This window comes from Triticum aestivum, chromosome 5A (assembly GCF_018294505.1).
Source record: "Triticum aestivum cultivar Chinese Spring chromosome 5A, IWGSC CS RefSeq v2.1, whole genome shotgun sequence".
NCBI lineage: Eukaryota > Viridiplantae > Streptophyta > Magnoliopsida > Poales > Poaceae > Triticum > Triticum aestivum.
This window is the reverse complement of record NC_057806.1, coordinates 309,003,697-309,017,983: the sequence shown is the minus strand read 5'-3', so window position 1 is coordinate 309,017,983 and position 14,287 is coordinate 309,003,697. Positions and strand designations below refer to the sequence as shown.

The 14,287-nt window shown below is 45.3% G+C and overlaps 1 protein-coding gene across 2 annotated transcripts; it reads left to right on the top strand.

Moving 5' to 3' along the window:
• Positions 1-332: 332 nt before the first annotated feature.
• LOC123103071 (uncharacterized) lies at positions 333-4,475 on the top strand. 2 transcript variants are annotated; one of them, XM_044524561.1, is made up of 7 exons: positions 333-730; positions 2,321-2,389; positions 2,504-2,574; positions 3,274-3,322; positions 3,405-3,511; positions 3,857-3,936; positions 4,021-4,475. In XM_044524561.1, exons 2-7 carry the CDS (start codon positions 2,341-2,343, stop codon positions 4,250-4,252), a joined length of 588 nt encoding a protein of 195 aa, XP_044380496.1. In that variant the 5' UTR covers positions 333-730; positions 2,321-2,340; the 3' UTR covers positions 4,253-4,475. The 2 variants fall into 2 exon arrangements, with proteins under 2 accessions (XP_044380496.1, XP_044380497.1); XM_044524562.1 differs by having other exon boundaries at positions 338-730; positions 3,237-3,322.
• Positions 4,476-14,287: the final 9,812 nt, after the last annotated feature.

Below are 14,287 nucleotides of genomic sequence, written 5' to 3'. Positions count from 1 at the left end.
ATCCTATGAATCAAAGGGGTGTGACTATTGCGCGCGCGCGTTGCAGCGCTCGATTCAGACATGACCGATTAGGCAGGTTTGGGCATCGGTAAGCTTGGGCTGCCATTATGGGAAGGAGATAGAAGATCTGAAGAATAAGGCAAGTGATTACGTGAGATCTGTGGGATTAGGCAGGTTTTGATGGGCCCATCCTGAAAATCACAGGATGGTGTGATTACGTGAGGGAGCATTCCCACCATCATCGCGAAAATCACAGCTGCCCTGGACGGATCGCTCCACGCATGGGAATCGCTCGCGGGACGCGAGAGAGTAAAGTCGGAATCAAAAAGACCTAAACCATTTGGCCAGGCCTTTCGAGTTTGGACCTTCTCCCAAACCCTGCCGCGGAATTGCCATCGAGGTTGGCAGAAATTACGGCCAAAAATCCACTCGGGGTTTTTCCCAATCCGACCTGACGGCTTGGTTCCTCTCTCGCTCCCTCCTTGGTTCCCTCCGCCTCCTTCCGATCCCGCCCCCTCCCCCGCCGCTACCCTCCCCGACTCCCCTCCGCTCTCGGCCCCCGGCTTCGCGCTCCTTCCCGACATCCCTCCGCTCCCTCCCACACCCCAGTTACCTGCCCATCAGCAAGGTCACCGTCTCCCTCCTGCCTCCACTCCAGTCACCTGCCAACCAACAAGGTCACCGTCTCCCTTCTGCCATAAACGTAGCCGGCTGCCCGCAAGGCCACAAGGTAAGAATATCTGACATTGTTAATTTGGCTGCCCTCCAGAATTGTTTCTTGTATTTATGCATGTTTGGATTTGCTGAATCTTTTGCATGAAACTTGCCCTGCACGTGTCCCCTCCGTTCATGGATCCATTAATATTTTAGTAGTGGTAACGAGAATTTATGTCCGAGCATGTGAATTGAAAAAATGAACCAAGGTGTGGAGCTAGGTAGTTGCTCAGATTCTTCAGGTCTGAATTACTGTAGCCATTTCCCTGCAAAAAGAGGAATTGCTGTAGCACTTAACCAATTTATGTACAGTACTTGTCTGTTGGAGCCTTGTAGGCAATGCATGAATTTTTGTAGCAAAATTGTTGTCTTCCACAGGGAGTTGGTAAGTTATACAGTCATACATGTTTGATGGCCAGGCAGTGAATAAATTGTACATATGGCACATGCCCTTAAATGTTAAGGCTGTATCTTTTACTTATTTTTTTGTACTGTTATAACGTGGCTACAAACCCTAAAATAATATTGGAACTAAAGTGAATCGGATTGGCTGTAGTCATACTGATCTAGCAATATATTTTGGCAGCCATGAGAAGAGTACTGCTCTTGTTGTTTTGCACATTTCTTTAATACGTTCACATATGCATAGATTTTTTGGGTGCATGTATGTATGCGAGAGTATGTTTACAGATGATACATTTATGCTTTTACAATTTATGTTGGCACAAAAACATCCGAACCTTGCTCTTATTTGGCATGCCACTACAAAAGTTATTTTAAATTTTAATGTAGCACTTTGTTGCACTAAGATACTATCGACCAAAAAGACCACAAATAAGTCTAGGGGTATTAAAGATTTTGTAGCATTCACCACAGATAATAAACTCAAAATTTTAGAACCATTCAAACAGGGTATGGGCCTCTCAGGGCTTCCCCAGACCGGAGCTCCTGTTAACAGTTCATCTTAGGCTGGTTTATGCACAAGACGAAGCCCTTTAGAAGGTGTAATCAGCTTTTTTTATGGTCACACGACTTAGGGCACAATTTGGCTCGTTGGCAGCTTTTACAAACAACCTGCAATACTTGCATGTATTATATCGTGTCACATTCTCCTGATTGTTATGAACAGCTCCTGAACCATGGATGACTATGGGATCCGTCTTCTATGCATCTCCAGGGCATAACTCTGCACCCTAAATTAGTCATAGAAGTGTTTGTTACTTGTCCAAAATGCAAATGATGTATGGTAGAGTCACTTGCCATGTACTCCCTCTGTAAACTAATATAAGTAGAGTACATAGTGATCTAAAAGATCTTATATTAGTTTACAGAGGGAGTACATATGTAAAAGTATGAGACTGAACAAGTACTGCATGGGAACAGTTCTAGTGCTATTTATAAGAAAAACATTCTAGGACTAGGGTTAGTATTTTAGCCGTTGGTCACCCTGGTGAGGTACACCATTTGTCTTTAAAGGGCAGTATTATTTTTGTTCCGATAAGATTACTAAGCTAGTAGTTTTCATTTATGTATTTTACTGGCCTATTGATTTGGTAAGAAAAGCATTGGTGAAAGTGTATCTGATGTTGGATCTGGATCTAAATAGGGCCCAGCTCAGCGTTCGACATGTCTGGACGTGAGGTCCGTGAGTATACCAATCTCAGCGATCCTAAAGGTTCTTGATTCATCACTCTCCTGTAGCCAACAAGCTCTTACCCTTTCTTGTCTGTCAGGCATTTTAATTGGGATCATTTTGATGACAATTGGGGTTTGTGCTGTGGATGTGCAGATAGGAAGTCGGGGAAGGGGAAGGACAAGATCGATGATGAGGACGTCACCTTTCAGCGCATGGTTGCAAAGGTTAACCGGATTGTATTGTTAGTTTATTACTGCTACTGCATTTGATGTATATCTAAACACATTATTTTAAATATCTGCATATAAGATGTTATTATATCGAGTCTTACTTTTCTGCTATGTATCCATTTTTTTAAAGAGAAATAGTTTCATTAGCTGCTAAAATATAATTTAAAATTCAATGAAAAAGAGGTTAAATTCAGCCAAATTAATAATTTTGATGTCTGAATGAATGGATTTGCCAAGTTTTGCATTTATGTGGTGTCAATCTGGCATAGTGTCGAATGTGCTGGGGTGGTGATTTGCTTCTTTACATGTTGCTGTGCTAGAATATGCATTATGTCTGGCTTGGTGCTGCTGATATAGAGTAGTACAGTTGACGTTATCAGAATAAGTGAAAAATTAATGTACTGACGGACTGAATTCCATAGCTTTCTCTAGACTGATAGATCGTCCAATGTGGTCAGAAATATTTACTGGGCTGCCTTAGGTTGAGGTTGTGTGCATTCTCTGCTGAGATCATTGGTTTATTGGTAGAATAACATTTATATTACTTGGTAGCTGGGGCTGTGAGATGTCACAACATTTCCTTGCAAGCTCGATTCCGTTACTACTGCTACCAGTTGAGTTTTACAACGCAATGTTCTGATAACATGCCCTCACAGAAATTTTGGCTCTCCACTGGGCGGTTGATGCCAACAGATGCAGGATGTTGCCGGTGAGAGGGGAGGCTACCTTCATGGACGGGGAGGTATTTCATGCTTTTTTCAAGGGGGACTCCATGCCGGTTGCTCGTTAACCGCTTTTTTGTGTGTTACTTTTATGTTTTTCAGCATTGGACAGTGATGATTTGCTTTACCTCAAAGAGCAAATGGAGGCTGAGGAAGATGCAGAGCGTCTTCTTCGCCGTACAGAGAAGCGGGCATTCGCTGCTTTTAAGATATCCTCTCTTTAATGAAACATCGTAGCTTGCATTTTACAAAATAAATAATGTTTGGTGAATACGATCCAAGCCTTCCTCTAGCTCCTGGTATGCCAATTTGCGATAGTACACATATTTACCATTTGATTTATTATTCATCATGTGGAATAGCACAGTAGAGACATGCCTTGCCAGGGGTGGTTTTTTCATTTAACTTGTCTTGCAATTTCCCACATCGTTATTATGTGCTTTGTTTCCGTTAGTTGGAATAGCAGAACAGAGGAGCATACCTAGGCAGGGGTGGTTTCTCATTTAGATTTGTGTATGCTATAGTCTGTTTGATTTCTTTAACCCTCGCCTCACAAAGCAGCGACTCTAGCTGATTCTGCACCTGCTCTACCCGCCGCTCTTTGTGTCGACGCCAGGCCAAAAAGCGACATAAGGTAAGCTACTAAGCTGTGTTCATCAAACATTATGTTTCCACCCACCGCGCCCTCTCGTAACGATAGCGCATACCTGATTGGCAGGCAACGGGATCTCTTGAAGAACATTGTTGGGATCAAACCGAAGCGACCCAAGGTTTGCAGCCCTCCGCAAGCAGCAGAGAATGACGGGCCTAAGCAGAACCAGGAAGTTTCTGTCAGCAAAATGTCTTCATGTCAGAATGAACCAAAGCCAGCTGAAGCAACAGAGTCTAGGCCACAGAATGTGACTGGAAGCTTGCTTGGCCAGGCGTACGAGAGCTCGGATGAAGAATGACCAGTGGTGTAGGGAGTCACTGTAGGCTGTAGGCCGCGTGTTAGTTCATCTGCAACGTTGCTAATTGTGTTTCTGTGCGGGAGTTCGGGGTAATTCAAGAACTCTTTCTGCTGAAAATCAAGCTTGAGTCACTGAATGCTTCTCTGGAATGTTCTGTTCTGGACACAGACGCATCCGTTCTTCGTGCAATATTGTGAGTGATTCTGCGTACAGAATCTTTAAAGGCGCTATCGGGTGAGTCCGTGAGTAATTCTGCGTACAAAATCTTTAAAGGCGCTATCTGACGCCTCAGGTGCACGTCATCCCAATCGTTGTTCATCCTGCAGATCGCCATCTATGCCTCCCTTCCCTGCAACGGCCGGACCTCCATCTGTAAGAGCAACTCCAAGCGCCCGCCCACCCAAACGGACGGCGCTTTTTGTCTGTTTAGGTCGGTCGCCCATTCGGTGTCCATCCTGTTTATCATTTGAGTCGGCAGCGCGCCCACCGCGCCTACCCATATTTGTCGACGTGGCTGGCTGACCGCCCATTTTTAACAAATATGTACACTTTTTTTACATTATTTCACAAACAAATGTATAGTTTCACAACCAAATAAAGCACAGTTTCACAACCAAATAAAGCATATTTTTATAAGCCAAATAAAATTTAAATTGTTTCACATAGTTTTACAAGCCGAATAAAAATTAAATTGCCTCACATAGTTTTACAAGCCGAATAAAAAAGATATATCTATTGGTTGCCAACATGAGCCCACGTATGCTCAACCAAATCATTTTGCAGCTGCATGTGAGTTTCCCAATCATGTATTTCATGATGAAATTGGGTGAACTGTTCAAACATTGCCGCTCCTCCATCTTATGCACAACATTCTCATCCTGAAACTGAAACCCTTGATCGTAGATACGTTTTGGACGCTCATCTTCTATGATCACATTGTGCATGATCACACAAGCAGTCATCACCTCCCACAACTTCTTCGTGCTCCAAGTCTTAGTAGGATACCGAACGATGCCCCATCGAGATTGCAAAACACCAAAGGCACGCTCGACGTCCTTCCTAGCACTCTCTTGCTCTTGGGCAAATCTTTTCCTCTTCTCTCCGACAGGGTTGGGGATCGTCTTCACAATAGTAGTCCACTGAGGATAGATACCATCACCTAGGTAGTATCCTTTGTCGTAGTTGTGGCCGTTGATGGTAACATTCACCGGCGCGCTATTGCCTTCGGCAAGCCTTGCAAACACCGGCGAGCGTTGAAGCACGTTGATATCATTGTGTGATCCGGCCATACCGAAGAAAGAGTGCCAGATCCAGAGATCTTGTGAGGCCACGGCCTCAAGTATGACAGTGCAAGCCCTGACATGGCCCTTATACTTCCCTTGCCAAGAAGAAGGGAAGTTCTTCAACTCACAGTGCAAGCAGCCTATGCTGCCAAGCATCCCTGGGAAGCCCCTGCTGGCATTCATCGCCAAAAAGCGGGCTATATCTTGAGGAGTCGGCTCTCTCAAGTACTCAGGGCCAAACACAGCAATCATAGCCTTACAGAACTTGTACATGAAGTCTAGGCATGTAGACTCACTCATACGGACGTACTCATCAATGAGATCACCGGCACTCCGTATGCAAGCATCCGGACGGCTGTAGTGCATTTTCGATAAGATGAGAAGACAATCTTTCCAAGGGCATCCTCTTTGCACTAGAAATAGTCATCGTATCCGACCACCCCCTCTCTAATATGGTTGAAAACATTCCTACTCATACAAAAACGCCGCCGGAATTTCTGATGTTTAAACAACGGGTTGGTTGTGTCAAAGTAGTCCTTCCAAAGAAGGAAATGTTCGCTCTCTCGGTTGCTATTCAACACCGGAAGGTGCCCTCGGAATGGAGCCACGGAACAACGGCCACTGGCTATTAAGGTGGTGATGGACCAACACAACAGCCAAGATCTCCTCATCATCATCAGACGAGGAATCGTCAGAGTCGCAAAGGAAATTATGGAAAAAGAACTCGTCGGCAGAGTCCATTTTGTACCTTGGCAAAGTGTCGAACAGCTTGCGGGCGTTGACAAAGGAGTGGGCCGGTGAAGTGATGCGCACCTCCCTTGGACCAGGTGGCTGGCCTGGAGGTGTCCGATGAGCGTGCCGGCGTCAGGATGAAGGAGTTGGCCGGGGCGACGAGGCGGCTTCCTGCTCGCAGCGGAATCGGAAGGTGGGGGTGGGAAGCTTCGGTGCCCCGCAGCGAGACGGTGGTGGCGGTGACGTGGGAGGTGGCAGCGTTGGGGGGAGATGTGTCGGCACCGACTGCTGGCAGAGGCACCAAAAAATGGGCAACGCGGCGGAGGCGGGCGAGGGTTTGTTGTCGATCTTGGGGTGGGAGAGGATGGCCAATGTGCCACCGACTAGCGGGCCAGGGGGAGAAGTATGCGGGCGCCGTGCGTGTCCGTTTCGTGTCCGCGCCGACGCAAATGAGGCTTAAAATTAGGTCGGGAATGGGTCGGCAGGCGGACGAAAAGCAGAGGCGCGTCCGTTTGGGTCGGCGCGTTGGGCCGACTTTTCTGTCTGCGCCGACCCAAGCTAACGCGCGTTGACGAAATGGGTCGATGTGTTGGAGTTGCTCTAAGGGCATGTCCAATGCTGATTCGTTAAAACACGACTAAACATCCGGACTGCATGATCCGAACACTTGAAGGAAATATGCCCTATAGGCAATAATAAGTTGTTGTTTATATTTCCTTATATAATGATAAATTTTTATTATTCATACTAGAATTGTATTAACCGGAAACTTAATACATGTGTGAATACATAGACAAACAGAGTGTCACTAGTATGCCTCTACTTGACTAGCTAGTTAATCAAAGATGGTTAAGTTTCCTAGCCATGGACAAGAGTTGTCATGTGATGAACGGGATCACATCATTAGAGAATGATGTGATTAACTTGACCCATCCATTAGCTTAGCACTATGATCGTGTAGTTTATTGCTATTGCTTTCTCCATAACTTATACATGTTCCTATAACTATGAGATTATGCAACTCCCGAATACCAGAGGAACACTTAGTGTGCTATCAAATGTCACAACATAACTGGGTGATTATAAAGATGCTCTACAGGTGTCTCCGACGGTGTTTGTTGAGTTGGCATAGATCAAGATTAGGATTTGTCACTCCGTGTATCGGAGAGGTATCTCTAGGCCCTCTCGGTAATGCACGTCACTATAAGCCTTGCAAGCAATGTGACTAATGAGTTAGTTGCGGGATGATGCATTACAGAACGAATAAAGAGACTTGCCGGTAATGAGATTGAACTAGGTATTGAGATACCGACGATCAAATCTCGGGCAAGTAACGTACCGATGACAAAGGGAACAACGTATATTGTTATGCGGTTTGACCAACAAAGATCTTTGTAGAATATGTAGGAACCAATATGAGCATCCAGGTTCCGCTATTGGTTATTGACCGGAAGTGAGTCTCGGTCATGTCTACATAGTTCTCGAACCCGTAGGGTCCGCACGCTTAACGTTCGATGACGATCGGTATTATGAGTTTATGTGTTTTTTGATGTACCGAAGGTAGTTCGGAGTCCCGGATGTGATCACAGCCATGACGAGGAGTCTCGAAATGGTCGAGATATAAAGATCGATATATTGGAAGGCTACGTTTGGACACCGGAATGGTTTCGGACAAGTTTGGGCATTTTCCGGAGTACCGGGAGGTTACTAGAACCCCCCGGGGAGTCAATGAGCCTTATTGGGCCTTAGTGGGAGAGAGGAGGAGGAGGCCAAGGTGGGGGCGACCCCCAAGCCCAATCCAAATTGGGAGGGGGGCGGCCCCCCTTTCCTTCTCTCCCTCTTCCTTCTTCTCCTACTCCAATTAGGGAAGGGGGGAAACCTACTCCTACTGGGAGTAGGATTCCCCCCTTGGGTGCGCCATGAGAGGGCCGGTCCTCGCCTCCTCCACTCCTTTATACACGAGGGAGGGGGCACCCCATAGACACACAAGTTGATTGTTTAGCCATGTGCGGTGCCCCCCTCCACATAATTCCACCTCGATCATATTGTTGTAGTGCTTAGGCGAAGCCCTGCGTCGGTAACTTCATCATCACCGTCATCACGCCGTCATGCTGAAGAAACTCTCCCTTGGCCTCAACTGGATCAAGAGTATGAGGGATGTCACCGAGCTGAAGGTGTGTAGATCGCGGAGGTGCCGTGCGTTCGGTACTTGATCGGTTGGATCGTGAAAACGTTCGAATACATCAACCGCGTTTCATAACGCTTCCGCTTTCGGTCTACGAGGGTACGTAGACATACTCTTCCCGTCTCGTTGCTATGCATCTCCCAGATAGATCTTGCGTGATCGTAGGACTTTTTTTTGAAATATTGCATTCCCCAACAGTGGCATCCGAGCCAGGTCTATGCGTAGATGTTATATGCACGAGTAGAACACAAAGGAGCTGTGGGCAGGGGTATATACATATTGCTTGCCATCACTAGTTGATTCTTGATTTAGCGGTATTGTTGGATGAAGCGGCTCAGACCGACATTTCATGTACGCTTACGCGAGACTGGTTCTACCGACGTGCTTCGCACACATGTGGCCAGTGGTGTATGTTTCTCCAACTTTAGTTGAATCGGTTTCAATGAACATGGTTCTTTCTCAAGATCAAAAAGCAATCACTATACTATGTTGTGGTTTTGATGCGTAGGTAAGAACGGTTCTTGCTAGAAGCCCGTAGCAGCCACGTAAAACTTGCAACAACAAAGTAGAGGACATCTAACTTGTTTTTGCAGGGCATGTTGTGATGTGATATGGTCAAGACGTGATTATATAAATTGTTGTATGAGATGATCATGTTTTGTAACACAGTTATCGACAACTGGCAGGAGCCATATGGTTGTCGCTTTATTGTATGAAATGCAATAGGCATGTAATTGCTTTACTTTATCACTAAGCGGTAGCGATAGTCGTAAAAGCAATAGTTGGCGAGACGACAACGATGCTTCGATGGAGATCAAGGTGTCAGGACGGTAACGATGGTGATCATGACGGTGCTTTGGAGATGGAGATCAAAAGGCACAAGATGATGATGGCCATATCATATCACTTATTTGATTGCATGTGATGTTTATCCTTTATGCATATTATTTTGCTTAGTACGGCGGTAGCATTATAAGATGATCTCTCACTAAATTTCAAGGTACAAGTGTTCTCCCTGAGTATGCACCGTTGCTACAGTTCGTCGTGCCGAGACACCACGTGATGATCGGGTGTGATAAGCTCTACGTTCACATACAACGGGTGCAAGCCAGTTTTGCACAAGCAGAATACTCGATTTAAACTTGACGAGCCTAGCATATGCAGATATGGCGTCGGAACACTGAGACCGGAAGGTCGAGCGTGAATCATATAGTAGATATGATCAACATAGCGATGTTCACCATTGAAAACTACCCCATCTCACGTGATGATTGGACATGGTTTAGTTGATATGGATCACGTGATCACTTAGATGATTAGAGGGATGTCTATCTAAGTGGGAGTTCTTAAGTAATATGATTAAATTGAACTTTTGACGAGGACATCAATACCATTGTTACACCCACAACCCCTGCTGCTATACATACTGGACCAATTACTAGAGCTTGCGCATGCCAATTAAATTATCAGGTACTTTCGTTTCTTGGTAATGATTCTAATGTTCATGAGAATATGATGCTGCCTAAATTGGATACATTTGTTTTGCTTACAAATGAAGGGCCTGTCATGGATAAGAGGGATGAACACTGGAGCAAGACCAAGCATGGAGATGATGGCATGCACAAGGGGATCAAGAACGGAGTTACAAGTGATGATTTCAGGACTTTGAAGCCACCATAAGGAGTGCATGAAGCCTTGGACGAAATATACAAGATGTCACTTCATAAATTTCATCTAGAGGCTATTCTAGGTGCTGTGTCACCTTATTATTGGGCCAGGCCCATATATTTTTGAAATACTTAAGTATAGGCTGTTTTTAGAGTCCGTACGTGTGGGGAAACAAGAGTTAGGGTTGGTTTCAGACCCCTCCTCCAAGGGCCACGAAATTCCCCCCTCTTCCTCCATATATATAGCCCTTATGACGTTGTTTAGACTTTGGGTTTTGTTTAGATTAAAGTTCGCCATAGTTGCAACTTCGCGTACTTCGCTTGTGTTCAACGACCAGACAAAGGCGTCACAGAACCCCACCTTGATCAATAAAGCTTTCCTATTATATTCGCAATATCCAGATCGCAATCTTAGTTTCTTGCTTGTTCTTCGTTTGCCTGCAAGAAAACAGACCTTCGTGATCAGGTTGATCGTGCTCCGGCGTGGTCAATAACTGAAGGAAATATGCCCTAGAGGCAATTATAAAGTTATTATTTATTTCCTTATATCATGATAAATGTTTATTATTCATGCTAGAATTGTATTAACCGGAGACATAATACATGTGTGAATATATAGACAAACAGAGTTTCACTAGTATGGTTATGTTTCCTAACCATAGACATGAGTTATTATTTGATTAATGGGATCACATCATTAGGAGAATGATGTGATTGACATGACCCATTCCGTTAGCTTAGCACACGATCGTTTAGTATGTTGCTATTGCTTTCTTCATAACTTATACATGTTCCTATGACTATGAGATTATGCAACTCCCGTTTACCGAAGGAACACTTTCTGTGCTACCAAACGTCACAACGTAACTGGGTGATTATAAAGGTGCTCTACAGGTGTCTCGGAAGGTACATGTTGGGTTGGCATATTTAGAGATTAGGATTTGTCACTCCGATTGTCGGAGAGGTATCTCTGGGCCCTCTCGGTAATGCACATCACTCAAGCCTTGCAAGCATTGCAACTAATGAGTTAGTTGAGGGATGATGTATTATAGAACGAGTAAAGAGACTTGCCGGTAACGAGATTGAACTAGGTATTGAGATACCCACGATCGAATCTCGGGCAAGTAACATACCGATGACAAAGGGAACAACGTATGTTGTTATGCGGTCTGACCGATAAAGATCTTCGTAGAATATGTAGGAGCCAATATGAGCATCCAGGTTCCGCTATTGTTTATTGATCGAAGACATGTCTCGGTCATGTCTACATAGTTCTCGAACCCGTAGGGTCCGCACGCTTAACGTTATGATGACAGTTTCATTATGAGTTTATATGTTTTGATGTACTGAAGGTTGTTCGGAGTCCCGGATGTGATCACGGACATGACGAGGAGTCTCGAAATGGTCAAGACATGAAGATTGATATATTGGAAGCCTATGTTTGGACATCGGAAGTGTTCCGGGTGGAATCGGGATTTTACCGGAGTACCGGGAGGTTACCGGAACCCCCCGGTGACTTAATGGGCCTTAGTGGGCCTAGGTGGAAGAGAGGAGAGGATGCAAGGGCTGGCCACGCGCCCCTCCCCCCTAGTACGAATAGGACAAGGAGAGGGGGGCGGCGCCCCCCCTTCCTTCCTTCTCCTCCACTCCTTCCCCCTCCCAAGTCCTATTCCAACTAGGAAAGGGGGGGAGTCCTACTCCTGGTGGGAGTAGGACTCCTCCTGGCGTGCCCCAAGCCTGGCCGCACCTCTCCCCCTTGCTCCTTTATATACGGGGGTAGGGGGGCACCCCAGAGACACAACATTAGATCATTGATCTCTTAGCCGTGTGCGGTGCCCCCTCCACCATAGTCCACCTCGATAATACTGTAGCGGTGCTTAGGCGAAGCCCTGCGTCGGTAGAACATCAACATGATCACCATGCCGTCGTGCTAACAAAACTCTCCCTCAACACTCAGCTGGATCGGAGTTCGAGGGACGTCATCGGGCTGAACGTGTGCTGAACTCGGAGGTGTCGTGCGTTCGGTACTTGATCGGTCGGATCATGAAGACGTATGACTACATCAACCGCGTTGTGCTAACGCTTCCGCTTTCGGTCTACGAGGATACGTGGACAACACTCTCCCCTCTCGTTGCTATGCATCACCATGATCTTGCATGTGCGTAGAATTTTTTTTGAAATTACTACGTTCCCCAACAGTGGTATCAGAGCCTGGTTTTATGCGTTGATGCTATATGCACGAGTAGAACACAAGTGAGTTGTGGGCGATATAAGTCATACTGCTCACCAGCATGTCATACTTTGGTTCGGCGGTATTGTTGGATGAAGCGGCCCGGACCGACATTACGCGTACACTTACGCGAGACTGGTTCTAGCGACGTGCTTTGCACACAGGTGGCTGGCGGGTGTCACTTTCTCCAACTTTAGTTGAACCGAGTGTGGCTACGCCCGGTCCTTGCGAAGGTTAAAACAACACCAACTTGACAAACTATCGTTGTGGTTTTGATGCGTAGGTAAGAATGGTTCTTGCTCAACCCGTAGCAGCCACGTAAAACTTGCAACAATAAAGTAGAGGACGTCTAACTTGTTTTTGCAGGGCATGTTGTGATGTGACATGGTCAAGGCATGATGCTATATTTTATTGTATGAGATGATCATGTTTTGTAACCGAGTTATCGACAACTGGCAGGAGCCATATGGTTGTCGCTTTATTGTATGCAATGCAATCTCCCTGTAATGCTTTACTTTATCACTAAGCGGTAGTGATAGTCGTAGAAGCATAAGATTGGCGAGACGACAACGATGCTACGATCGAGATCAAGGTGTCGCGCCGGTGATGATGGTGATCATGACGGTGCTTCGAAGATGGAGATCACAAGCACAAGATGATGATGGCCATATCATATCACTTATATTGATTGCATGTGATGTTTATCTTTTATGCATCTTATCTTGCTTTGATTGACGGTAGCATTATAAGATGATCTCTCACTAAATTTCAAGATAAAAGTGTTCTCCCTGAGTATGCACCGTTGCCAAAGTTCGTCGTGCCCAGACACCACGTGATGATCGGGTGTGATAAGCTCTACGTCCATCTACAACGGGTGCAAGCCAGTTTTGCACACACGGAATACTCAGGTTAAACTTGACGAGCCTAGCATATGCAGATATGGCCTCAGAACACTGAGACCGAAAGGTCGAGCGTGAATCATATAGTAGATATGATCAACATATTGATGTTCACCATTGAAAGCTACTCCATTTCACGTGATGATCGGTTATGGTTTAGTTGATTTGGATCACGTGATCACTTAGAGGATTAGAGGGATGTCTTTCTAAGTGGGAGTTCTTAAGTAATATGATTAATTGAACTTAAATTTATCATGAACTTAGTACCTGATAGTATCTTGCTTGTTTATGTTTGATTGTAGATAGATGGCCCGTGCTGTTGTTCCGTTGAATTTTAATGCGTTCCTAGAGAAAGCTAAGTTGAAAGATGATGGTAGCAATTTCACGGACTGGGTCCGTAACTTGAGGATTATCCTCATTGCTGCACAGAAGAATTACGTCCTAGAAGCACCGCTGGGTGCCAGGCCTGCTGCTGGAGCAACACCAGATGTTATGAATGTCTGGCAGAGCAAAGCTGATGACTACTCGATAGTTCAGTGTGCCATGCTAAACGGCTTAGAACCGGGTCTTCAACGACGTTTTGAACATCATGGAGCATATGAGATGTTCTAGGAGTTGAAGTTAATATTTCAAGCAAATGCCCGGATTGAGAGATATGAAGTCTCCAATAAGTTCTATAGCTGCAAGATGGAGGAGAACAGTTCCGTCAATGAGCATATACTCAAGATGTCTAGGTATAATAATCACTTGATTCAACTGGGAGTTAATCTTCCGGATTATAGCGTCATTGATAGAATTCTCCAATCACTGCCACCAAGCTACAAGAGCTTCGTGATGAACTATAATATGCAAGGGATGGATAAGACAATTCCTGAGCTCTTCGCAATGCTAAAGGTTGCGGAGGTAGAAATCAAGAAGGAGCATCAAGTGTTGATGGTCAATAAGACCACTAGTTTCAAGAAGAAGGGCAAAGGGAAGAAGAAGGGGAACTTCAAGAAGAACAACAAGCAAGTTGCTGCTCAGGAGAAGAAACCCAAGT

Bases quoted from the DNA above. Each gene is read 5' to 3' on its own strand.
- LOC123103071 (XM_044524561.1), top strand. From the start codon at position 2,341: ATGTCTGGACGTGAGGTCCGTGAGTATACCAATCTCAGCGATCCTAAA. The intron at 2,390-2,503 runs GTTCTTGATTCA...GTGGATGTGCAG, and splicing joins CAATCTCAGCGATCCTAAAG to ATAGGAAGTCGGGGAAGGGG. The intron at 3,323-3,404 runs GTATTTCATGCT...TATGTTTTTCAG, and splicing joins CTACCTTCATGGACGGGGAG to CATTGGACAGTGATGATTTG.